The sequence below is a fragment of the Dromiciops gliroides genome, chromosome 1 (genome assembly GCF_019393635.1).
Source record: "Dromiciops gliroides isolate mDroGli1 chromosome 1, mDroGli1.pri, whole genome shotgun sequence".
Classification (NCBI taxonomy): Eukaryota; Metazoa; Chordata; class Mammalia; order Microbiotheria; family Microbiotheriidae; genus Dromiciops; species Dromiciops gliroides.
In genome coordinates this window covers 85,876,105-85,888,764 of record NC_057861.1, presented here as the reverse complement: position 1 = coordinate 85,888,764, position 12,660 = coordinate 85,876,105, and the positions used below count along the sequence as shown (strand labels likewise).

At 37.8% G+C, this 12,660-nt stretch overlaps 1 protein-coding gene across 18 annotated transcripts in view; it reads right to left on the bottom strand.

Moving 5' to 3' along the window:
* PTK2 (protein tyrosine kinase 2) overlaps positions 1 to 12,660 on the bottom strand; it is a 428,530-nt gene that overhangs the window by 162,253 nt on the left and 253,617 nt on the right. For all 18 annotated transcript variants that reach the window (XM_043978984.1, XM_043978985.1, XM_043979000.1 and 15 more), the window contains one exon: positions 5,770 to 5,800. In XM_043978984.1, the coding sequence (XP_043834919.1) occupies positions 5,770 to 5,800 (31 nt within the window). The remainder of the gene's footprint in view (positions 1 to 5,769; positions 5,801 to 12,660) is intronic.

The window sequence follows — 12,660 nt, the reverse complement described above, 5'->3', positions numbered from 1 at the left end:
ATAAAATACATTTAAAAAAATAAAAAAAAAAGAAAGCACAAAAAAGGCCTTTTTTAGGAGATGGCATTGAAGTTATTCTTGAGCTAGGGGTTCCATGAGATGGTGGTGAAGAGGAAGAGATGGGAGGACAGTCTGCCAAAAAGACATGGGAATGATGCCCAAAGGGCTATAAAAGCTGTGCACACCCTTTGACCCAGCAATACCACTTTTGGGTCTTTTTCCCAAAGAGATCATGGAAAGGGGAGAGGGACCCACATGCACAAAAATATTTATAGCTGCTCTTTACGTGGTGGCAAAGAATTGGAAGTTGAGGGGGTGCCCATCAATTGGGGAATGGCTGGACAAGTTGTGGTATATGAATACAATGGAATACTATTGTGCTGTAAGAAATGATGAGCAAGAGGAGTTCAGAGAAACCTGGAGGGTCTTGTGTGGGCTGATGATGAGTGAGATGAGCAGAACCAGAAGAACATTGTACACAGTATCATCAACATTGTGTGTTGATCTACTGTGATGGACTATATTCTTCTCACCAATGCAATGGTACAGAAGAGTTCTAGGGAACTCATGATAGAAGAGGATCTTCAAATCCAGGAAAAAAAAAAAGAAAGAAAGAACTGTGGAGTATAGATGCTGAATGAACCATACTATTTCTTTTGTTTTTGGTGCTGTTGTTTTTCTATTTTGAGGTTTCATCATTGCTCTGATTTTTCTCTTATAACATGACCAATGCAGAAATATGTTTAATGTTATTATGTATACATATAACCTATATCAGATTACCTGGTGTCTAGGGGAGGGGGGAGAAAAATCTGAAATTGGAAAGCTTGTATAAACAAAAGTTGAGAACTATCTTTACATGTAACAGGAAAAAAAAATACTTTATTAAATGAAAAAAAAAAGATAAGGGAATGAGAGATGTAATATTCCATTAGAGAAACAACAGGTAGGTCAGTTTGGCTGAGACAAAAGAGGAATGGCAAGAGTAATGTGTATTCAGTCTGAAAAGATCCTTTAAACTCTTAAGACTTAAGTATTTTAAGACCTTGGCTCTGCAACAAAGATATATAAGACAAACTCTTCTGCTCAATACCTTTTACTTCCTATTCAATTACACATAAAACCATACCTGCTTTTCTCCCAACATGATTTTTATTTATATTAGGTATTATCAATTCTATACATCATCCAAATGGTCTAATTTTGCTGTGTCATTCATGAGCAGTCAGTGCATTGTGGCATAAAGGGCACTGGTTCAGCAATCAGAGGAGGTGCTGTTCCCACCTCTGATGTTTCCTCCTCATGTAACTGTTCAAGTCACTGATCTTCACTGGGCATACTTCCTCATCTGTAAAATGAAGAGTTGGACCAGATGGCTTTGAGGTCCCTTCCAGCTATAAACATATGATCCAAAGATTTTTCTTCCTTTTTACTCATCATCAAAAGATATCAAAAGCTTATCCCACAGGAGACTGAGCTAAATGATCTCCAATGTTGCTGTAACTGATTCTGTTCTTTCATTAATAAGCGTATTTTTCATTTTTTATCCTACTACTCTAAACTGTTCAATTAAAAAAATTGTATTTATCTCCCATATTTCCAATATCCTCCTTTCTAGTCACAGGTGCCCTTCCATTTATTCTTTAAAGACCTCTGAAATTTAAGACAAATAAGGTATTGCTAATCTATTTGTTACAGATAAATTTGCCCGGGGGGGGGGGTGGGGCAGGTTTGCTTTGACTGCTACCTTAGAAGACAAGACAAATCAAATATGGTAGCCTGAGGGAGATGCAAACTTGCAAACTTTTACAAAGAACAGTCTTTACTTGCTGCTACATTTTCCTGTGGCCAAGCTCCACAACCTCTTACAATTTGTCCTTTTGCCATTCAGTTAAAAACTCTCTTTTAAAGGTCCCACAGGACACAATTCTACTTCAATCTCTCTGTGCAATATCTGACATAGCTGGGCAACTCCATCCAGGAAAATCCATCCTATTTTGAATTCTTTGTGAATACACTCATCTAGTTTGTTGGCTCTCTGTTCCCTCCCTGGATCACTTAATATGGACTTTTCTCAAGAATCTATCTTATGATCTTTTCTTAATTGTCTTTTATTCTAATGGTTTGAAAAATCTGAAACACTTGTATGATTCAAAAATGTTTGATCTTAAGCCTCAAGCACTACTATGAACTCAGCTTCCATATTTCAGATAGCCTAATCTCTACCTATGTGTTTAAGCAGCACCTTAGACATATCTAAAACAGATTACAGCATTTTCCCTAAAATCTGGTTGTCTTGATAACTTTCATAAACAACTTCCTAGTTCTTTATACTTCAAAAGTGCTTTGGGGGAAGCTAGGTGGTACAGTTGATAAAGCACCTGCCCTGGATTCAGGAGGATCTGAATTAAAATCTGACCTCAGACATTTGACACTTACTACCAAGTCACTTAACCCTCATTGCTCTGCAAACAAACAAACAAAAGGTATCCTGAGTCCTTAGTTCATTGGGGCAGCTAGGTGACCCAGTGGATAAAGCACTGGCCCTGGATTCTGGAGGACCTGAGTTCAAATCTGGTCTCAGACACTTGACACTTACAAGCTGTGTGACCCTGGACAAGTCACTTAATCCTCACTGCCCCCCCCCCCCAAGTGCTTTGACTTTTAACCCTCCTTAAACCAACACATAATTGCTAAGTTAGATCAGTTCTACCTTTTAGCTTCAATCAACAACACTATTAAACACCATGTCAGAAACTTTCATAAGCACCAAGGATACAAAGCTAGAAATGAAACAGTGCCTACCTTCAAGGATCTTACATTCTATCAGAAATAGAACATATTCACAAGTAAGTATATACAAACTATGTAGAAAAGACAATTCTTTTCCATTCTTACTGCCACCAACCTAGTTTTATCTGTCAAAAAGTTAAAGAACCGGGGCAGTTAGGTGGCGCAGTGCATAAAGCACTGGCCTTGGATTCAGGAGGACCTGAGTTCAAATCCAGCCTCAAACACTTGACACTTAACTAGCTGTGTGACCCTGGGCAAGTCACTTAACCCTCGTTGCCCTAAAAAAAAAAAAAGTTAAAGAACCATCAAGATACAATTCTATACAGGATTTGACTGTCACAAATAAGTGTCTGCTTGGGTGGAAATAATGTAAGTTTTATAAGGGAGAATGCCATTTTAGAATATTTCATCTTAGAATTTGAGACAGAGATGGAAAAGAAAGTTGGGCATAGTCTGACATGCATGTCAACTTTAACGAAAGCAGATTTCAGAGGTTTCAAAGACAGAATACCATGGCCTAAAGTTCTTTAGGGAAAATAATACTAGGAAAGACATAAAGAACTAAGAATTAAATTCTAAGATACAAAGTAATACATGTTAATGAGGTGTAAAGGGGAGTTATATAAAACAAATGAAAATTAAAAGTAAACTCATCAAATGCTTCAGATTTTAAAAGCAAATGTATTGAACAAGGAAGAAAAGATAACTAAGAGAAGGTGAAAACCAACCAAATAAACAAACAAAAACCAAACAAACATTGTTCAAAGGAATCATGTTGGGAGCTCCAAAGTTCAAAATGAGCTCAATCTGTCCTCTACCCCAAAAAGCTCTGGCTAGCAAAGAGTCCTTCTAAACTATATTGGGAAGAAATCAGAAGGTCAAAAAAAGATAGAAATAATTTTATGAGAGATGAAAAAATGAAAAATGATGACAGATAGTAGGTCAAATCATGACATCTGTTTTCTCTCCCAAGAAGAATGATATTTGAAAAAAATTGCTAAAAGGTCTAAATAGCCAGTAAGTTATGAAATTGGGTTGATAATTAAGGATAAAGTCAGTCTGTGAATAAATATTTATTGAATACCTATTATGTCCTAGACACTGTGCTAATTGCTGGGGATACAAAGATGAAAAAGAATATCCCTTTCTCAAGGAGCTTACAAGTAATGGGAGAAGACGACACACAAAAAGAAACTGAAAAGGGGTGAGTGGGTCCAGGAGTACAGCCATCTAGGAAATGAAGAAATGGCTACACTTGGTGTCTTCCCTAAATAAAGATTTTGAAAGAAGCTCTCTGCTCCACCTTCTATCACAGGGGCCTAGAGGTAGAGAGTACTGATGAGATATGAGATCTAGGGCAGATGTGAGCTTGCAGGATGAAGAGATCCCTGGGGATATGAAGGAGAAGTAATGCATCAAAGTAGGAAAGAAGTAAAAATAAGAAAGCATCTACCTACTTTCACAGGTACAGGTAGGAGATATATTCTTAAGCTAACAAGGGATAAAGGCAATTTATAAAAGATAAAATAGGTAATTCTGATTACATGAAACTGAAAAGCTTCACAAAATTAACTCATCTAGGATAAGAAGAGAAGCAATTGAATGGGAAAAAAATCTTTATGTCGTGATATCCAAAATATCTCTATCAATAACTAACAGATATCTATATCCATATGTAGCTAGAAATATAACTGTAACCAAAAGCTATTCCCCAACAGGTTCTTCTAAACCTGTTGAGGTTTTGAAGACGAACTTTTAGCCACATGAAAGGATGCTCATAATCACTAACAATAAGAGAAATGCAAATCAAAACAATCCAGAGGTTTCACTTCATACCACATATATTAGCAAATATGACAAAAGAAGGGAAAAGTCAGTGCTGGAAATATGATGCTGGTAGAGCTGTGAATCAGAATTAATTACCCTTTTGAAAAAAATCTGGAATTATGTAAATAAAGTGAGTAAAATTTCTATATGCCAAAACAGTTATGGCAGCACTTTCTGTGATACCCGGAGAGCATGGCCAAGCATGCCGTACTTCTGGGACGCCAATTTAAAACTGAGAGTGGAATGGAAGTTCTCTCTCTTACATTTGTGTTAAAAATCCCAACTACACCCTGGGCAAGTCACTTAACCCCAATTGCCTCACTAAAAAAAAAAAAAAAATACCAACTACAAAAGTAAAAGATAGATGTCATAGGTAGAGAGCAGATGTTTTAAAAAGATCTGGAGATTTTAGTAGATTGTAAACTCCATATGAATGAATAATATAATATAAAACCAATAACTGTTGAATAGAGTATCATGGTCAAAACTGCACCTTATTTTGGCAGCTGTCTACAGTGGAGAAGATTGGAAATACGAAAATCAATGCCATGGCTTTTGTACTAGTCTAGGCAAGAGGTAATGAAATTCTGAGCTAAGGTCACAGGTGAATAACTGGGGTCAGGGGTGGGGAGGAAGGTATAAATGTGACAGATATTGTAGAGTTAGAAATGAAAAGACTTGGCAACTAGAATAGAAAGGGGAAATAAGGGACAGCAGAAAGCTGAGGACTGCTGTAAGGTTGCAAACCTGGATAAGTACAAAGACGAATATATTCTCTTCCTAGAAACAGGGAATTTTGTGAATGGAGTGAATGGGAAGGAGAAAATGAATTTTATTTTGGATATGATGGATTGATTTAGTGTGCTTAAAATCTCACCTCAGGGGCAGCTAGGTGGCACAGTAGATAGAGCACCGGCCCGGGAGTCAGGAGGACCTGAGTTCAAATCCGGCCTCAGACACTTAACACTTACTAGCTGTGTGACCCTGGGCAAGTCACTTAACCCCAACTGCCTCACCAAAAACCCCACCCCCCCCAAAAAAAACCCCAAACCCTTATCTTGTAGGGATAGAAAAAGAAGGCTTAGTCAATTGATGCCAATTACAGACCCTGAAAAACCATAAATAAGAAATGACTGAAATAATACTTACTTTGGTATGGATGGTAAGGCTCGTTCACCTTCTGCAAAAACAAAAACAAACAAATAAATAATAGAGAGGATGTAAGCAGGTGAGATGAGCTTTTTAATATTTTTTTCTGATAAAGATCAACTTTTGTTGCCTACAATGCTAAAAGGTAATATGAGCTGTATTCCAGTATTTTAGTAAGACCACTATTAAAAACTTCTTGCTTATTAGATTACTTACTTTAGGCTTTCCTATTTTTATATCCAACTTTTAGGATTCTTTAATTTTAACTGTTTAAATTCATATAACTTTGAAAGCATCACTTGGTTCAAAGGGACAAAGCAAAGAAACAATACTAAAACTGATGACGCACAAGTTCTTTTTGAAAAATGTCCAATATATAAATAACATTTGTTTGGCAATTTACTATTTATAAATTGTTTTCCTCAGGAACTCCGTGAGCAAATAGTGCAACAACACTTTATGATAAAGAAAAAATAGTCTCGTTATGCTGGATCATAAAAAGAGGTATAATATTGCTGAGATTATATACTAGTAATCACTGGGTGTATAACTCAAATGTAATTTGATAAAATAATTTACTTATATATAAATATAAGAGTACTGCTAACAGATGTATCAAGTCACAGAAAATCTTGACCAAGAGAATAAACATTCAACCATATGATAAAAACAATAAAGTAATAGAATTTATTAATACTTATAGCTTACTAATATAACTTTCTCAGGACAAATATTGTCAAAACTTATGCATGAATTTTGTGGGGTTTTTTTTGATACAAGAGTCAATGCAAATAAAGATAACAAGGACTATCCAGGTAGCATGAATTCTCCTATGAAGTATAATGGCATCACATACACTAACTGGTAGCCTTGAAATAGGCATTCCTCATATACTATTGACAACAGAAAGGTGATTTACTTCTATATAAGAATCATCCCAATGCAGAAATATGTTTAATGTTATTTTATATGTGTGTGTGTGTGTGTGTGTGTGTGTGTGTATAAAACATACATCAGATTACTCGCTGTCTAGGGAAGGGAGGAGGGAGGGAGAAAAATTTGAAATTAGAAATCTTATCTAAATGAATGTTGAAAACTAAAAATAAAATAAAAAAAGAATAAAAAAAAAGAATCATCCCTAGATTCCTTCCTCAATAAAAGATTACTGCAGTGGATCTGCACAGTGTCTTATACATTGAAAGAATTCAAACATTTATCAAATGAGTGGAAAAAAGTATAAATATCTTATATTCACCAAACTTTAAACAACAAAAATGATAGATATACTGTTGTGAAAGTGGTCCTAAGTCATTTAATCAAAATATATTTGCTTATATCAATTAGACTAAAGGCATCCTAATGTTTTGAATCCTAGCCAATTGTTCTGCCTGTCTCAAGTCACTTCACACTCAATCTAGCCCTTCAGATAGAGGCCAAAGGGATTTTATGTAAGCACAAATCCTATCATGGTACTGGCATTCTCCTAACTAATAAACTCCAGGGGCGCCAGTACCTTTAGGACAAAATATAAATTCCACTGTTTGGCTTTTAAAATCCTTTACAATCTGGCTACTGTCTGCACTCTCAGTTTTATTACTCCTTTCCCACATTTTATGGTCCAACCACATTGTCCCTTTTGCTATTCTTCAAACATGGCACTCAATCTTCCATTTTCATGCCTATTCCTAATCCCTGGAATGCTCTCTGTCTCATAGAATCTCTCAAGTATTTCCTTCAAGGCTGAGATCAAACATTGTCTTCACCTAAGCCTTTCCTGATACCCCCAATTGCAAGTGCCACTGTTCCTTAAAATAGCTTGAGTTTTGCATGTAAATTGTGTGTGTGTGTGTGTGTGTGTGTCCATGATATATATGTTGTCTAACCTCATGGAAATTAAGCACCTTAAGAGCAGTCACCATATCAGTTTTGTCTTTCTATCTCTGGCATCTGATATAGTGCCCAGCACATAGTAGATGCTTAATACATGCTTGTTAAAAAAGAGAATAGAAAGAATGGTCAAACCTACTATTAACAGTTATATGCTAACAATTTAACCTCTGCCATCTTTTCCAGCAAACTGCACTCTTTTTCTTCACTTTTTTCTCTCTAATCTTTACCTTCTTTCTATTAGTTCCTTGAAACTCCCTGAAAAAGCTGTCAACATTTGCCCTCTTTGTCCAATTATGATTATCTCCTTTATTGGATCTTCATCCAGGTCATGTTCATGCCCAGTAATTTTGTGCGTGCATGTACACACACACACACACACACACACACACACACACACACACACACACACACACACACACACACACACACCCCTCCAGCTCCAGAGTTAGTCTCACACCAAATACAGTCCTTTGGATATTTCATCCAGTGGGCTTTTCAAATACAACATATCTAACATGGAGCCCATGATTCTCTCCCACAGACTCTCCCCTCTTACTGTCAGGTGAACTACTATGGTCACAGCATCAGTCACAGGATGAAGGCCACAGCATCAGTGCCATCCTTGATTCTTTACTCTCACTCACACTGCACAACTCTCACTCCATTCACAAAGCCACAACCTTGATTCAGAGGCTCTCTAAAACCTGCTCTAACTGGACTCCTTGCCTAAAATCTTTCTTTCCTCCAATCCATTCCTCACTGTCAAGGTGATTTTCCTCAAGGGTAGGTCTGACCATGTCACCAGCCTATTCAATCAACTCTCGTAGCTTCCTATTAAATCTTTCATTGAATATAAAATTCCATTTGGCGCTAAAGCACTTTTTAAGTCTGCCTTCTTACTTCTCCTGTCTCTTCATACGCTATTCTCCCTCATATGCTTACATCTAGCCACATGGCTTCTACTCGCAGTTCCTGGAACACAACATGCCATCTTCAATCTCTGTTCCTTTGTGCTGGCTGTCTCCCAAGACTGGAATACTCTGCCCTGTCACCCCTATCTCTTAAGTTTCTCTGCCTTCTTTCAAGACTCAGCTCAAATTCTACCTTCTGCAAAAATGCATTTCTCCTAGTCTTCCTTGCTGTTAATGCATTCCCCTTTAAGAATGCCTTTCACTTACTCTCTCAACACTTTATATGTACCTGGTTCTTTACAGGCTATCTCCCTATTAAAATGTAGTTTCCTTAATGGCAGGGGCTGTTTTTGCCTTTCTCTGTATCTTTAGGACTCAGCACAGGTGTTGGCATATAGCAGGTACTTGATAAATGGCAACTTAAACAGAAATACTGGGAAGAATTAGGACTTTTAAGAGACCATAAGATTTAGAAATTAAGAGATCACTGGTAGGGGCAGCTAGGTGGCACAATGGATAGAGCACTGGCCCTGGAGTCAGGAGTACCTGAGTTCAAATCTGGCCTCAGACACTTAACACTTACTAGCTGTGTGACCCTGGGCAAGTCACTTAACCCCAATTGCCTCACCAAAAAAAAAAAAAAAAAAAGGGGGATCACTGGTAAAAATTGCACAGAACAGTTTTAGTTGAGTCATGAGGTTGTAACTTAGATTGCAAAGAACTGAGGAGCAAGAGAGTTAATTGGGTTTTTTTTAAGGATGGGGAGGCCTGGACATATTTTCTTTTCTTTTCTTTTTTGATAATAAACATTTTTATTTTAAGTTTTGAGTTCAAAATTCTCTCTCTCCTTCCTTCCCTTGTCTCCCCCTTCCTGAGGCAGAGTAGGCAATCAGATATAGGTTGTACATGTTAAATTATGTAAAACGTTACCATACAGGTCATTTTGTGTAAGAAAACTTGAATAAAAGGGAAAAAATGAAAGAAAGTGAAAAATAGCATGCTTCATTCTGTGTTTAATCAATATCAATTCTTTCTCTGGAGGTGGATAGTAGGCTTTATCATTAGTCCTTTGGTATTGCCTTGGATAACTGAATTGCTGAGAATAATTAAGTCATTCACATTTGCTGTCACTCTGTACAACGTTCTCCTGGTTCTGCCCATTTCACTATACATCAGTACATACAAGTCTTCCTAGACATATTTTGAAGGCAGTGGAGAAAATAGTTAGACAGATAGACAGATGATAAGCAGATAGATACAAGGAGGGAGGAAAGGACAGAGGATGGGTGAAGCTGCAATCTCCTGGAGAAATGTGAAGATGGGATCAAGCACAAATATATAGGGGTTGGCCTTAGCAAGGAGAAAAGTCCCACCTTGTGAGAATTTGGAGCAAAGGAAAAGAAAGTAGGGGTTTGAGATAAAGAAAATGGGAGAAGAAGGAGCTGATGTCAAATAGTCTCACTTCTCTCTGTAAAGAGGCAAAGTTCTTGGCCAGGGATGAAGAGAAGGGTATATTTTGGCTAGAGGAGGATCAGCCAGTGAACAAATATTTATTAAGTGACCACTACGTTCCAGGCTCTGTGGTAAGTGTTAGAAGTGCAAAGAAGGTAAGAGACAGTCTCTGCTTTCAAGGAGCTCACAAGTCTAATCGAGGAGACAATATGAAAACAAGGTATTTACAAACAAGGTATATAGGAGAGAATAGAAGGTTATGAATAGTTTGCTTGGGAGTGAGATGGAATCAGGGAAGACTAAAAGGACTGCCTTTCTGAAGTGAAGTTGTCTGACAAGAATTTGCAATGTACTCAGTCATCAGGGGTATGGAGATTTCCACCATTTCCAGTTGTGTTCAGTGGCTTGTGAGTAGGACTAAAGACAGACTGAGGTTTGGCAAGGGATAATTGGTGACAAGACGAAAAGGACAGGGGCAGCTAGATGATGCAGTGGATAGAGCACCTGCCCTAGAGTCAGGAGGACCTGAGTTCAAATCTGGCCTCAGACACTTGACACTTACCAGCTGTGTGACCCTGGGCAAGTCATTTAACCCCAACTGCCTCACCAAAAACAAACAAACAAAAAAGAAAAGAACAACATAAAGTTGATCTATTAGGTTAAGACTAGAGGGGCAAACAATTCCCAAATCAAGAATGGCAAATTATTAATAACCATATGAAGCAATGCTCCAAATCACTAGATAATAAGACATAAAAACGAGTAATTCTGAGGTTTCATTTCACACCCAGAAAATTGGGAAACATAACATAAGGCAGTCAATTCTTTTTTTTTTTTTTTTGGTGAGGCAATTGGGGTTAAGTGACTTGCCCAGGGTCATACAGCTAGTAAGTGTTAAGTGTCTGAGACCAGATTTGAACTCAGGTCCTCCTGAATCCAGGGCCGGTGCTCTATCCACTGCACCACCTAGCTGCCCCTGAGGTAGTCAATTCTTATCAGAGTGACTCTGTAACATTGGGCATAGTAATTCACTTCTGGTATACCTGTGAACTGATTAAAAATTATGAAAAGCAATTTGTAATTATCCTAAGAAAATGATCAAATGTTCATATTCTTTTGATCCAGCAATTCCACTGCTAGCAATATATTCCAAGGTCAAAGACAAAAATAAGGGCCACATTGACATCAAAATATCTGCAACAACATTTTTTGGAGTAGCAAATAATTGGAAACAAAACAGATGCCCAACAATTGAGAATTATTATTATTTTTTTTGCTAGGAAATTGGGGTTAAGTGACTTTGCCCAGGGTCACACAGCTAGTAAGTGTTAAGTGTCTCAGGCTGGATTTGAACTCAGGTCCTCCTAACTCCAGGGCCAGTGTTCTATCTATCCACTGCACTACCTAGCTGCCCCAAGAATTATTTTTAAAAGTTGTGGTATATGAATGCAATGGAATATTATGGGGCTACAAGACACAATGTGTTAGAAATGGGAAGACATATAAAATTATTCAAAATAAACAGAAAAACAACCATATACAGAAGGACTGTGACAGTGTAAATGGAGAGAACAAAAAGAACAAAACAATAAAAAATGAATACTATGAAAATATCATGATCAAGCTTGCACTAAGAGGCACAAGAAGGCATTTCCTCCACCTTCTTTGCAGACAGGATATGTGGGGTGGGACATGCAGAGAACTTTGGACATTTCTGATATGTTTAATTGTTGTGAATTGTTTTCCCCCTCCTTTGTAGTTCTTTATTATGAGGGATGGTTTGCTCAGAGGTAGAGGGGAGAGGGAAACACTGCAAATATAAGTGATGTCAAAAGGTATTAATACAAATTAAAAAAAAACAAAATAAAAATGTTTATTGATTGACTACAATTCCTTAACAGTGTCCACTACCGTGTTTTGTATACTATGTATTATTATTAATTTTTTTGGTGGGGCAATAAGGGTTAAGTGACTTGCCCAGGGTCACACAGCTACATGTCAAGTGTCTGAGGTCAGATTTGAACTCAGGTCCTCCTGAATCCAGAGCTGGTGCTTTATTCACTGTGCCACCTAACTGCCCCCTATACTATGTATTCTTTTTGTTTGTTTGTTTGTTTTAGTGAGGCAATTGGGGTTAAGTGACTTGCCTAGGGTCACACAGCTAGTAAGTGTTATGTGTCTGAAGCCAAATTTGAACTCAGGTCCTCCTGACTCCAGGGCCGGTGCTCTATCCACTGCGCCACCTAGCTGCCCCTACATATATGTTTGTTGTGGGTTTTTTTAAACAGGGCAATGAGGGTTAAGTGACTTGCCCACAGTCACACAGCTAGTAAGTGTTATGTGTCTGAAGCCGAATTTGAACTCAGGTCCTCCTGACTCCAGGGCCGGTGCTCTATCCACTGCGCCACCTAGCTGCCCCTACATATATGTTTGTTGTGTTTTTTTTTAAACAGGGCAATAAGGGTTAAGTGACTTGCCCACAGTCACACAGCTAGTAAGTGTCAAGTGTCTGAGGCTGCATTTGAACTCTGGTCTTCCTGAATCCACGGCCGGTGCTTAATCCACTGTGCCACCTAGCTGCCCCTTATACTATGTATTCTTTTTTTTTTTTTTTAGTGAGGCAACTGGGGTTAAGTGA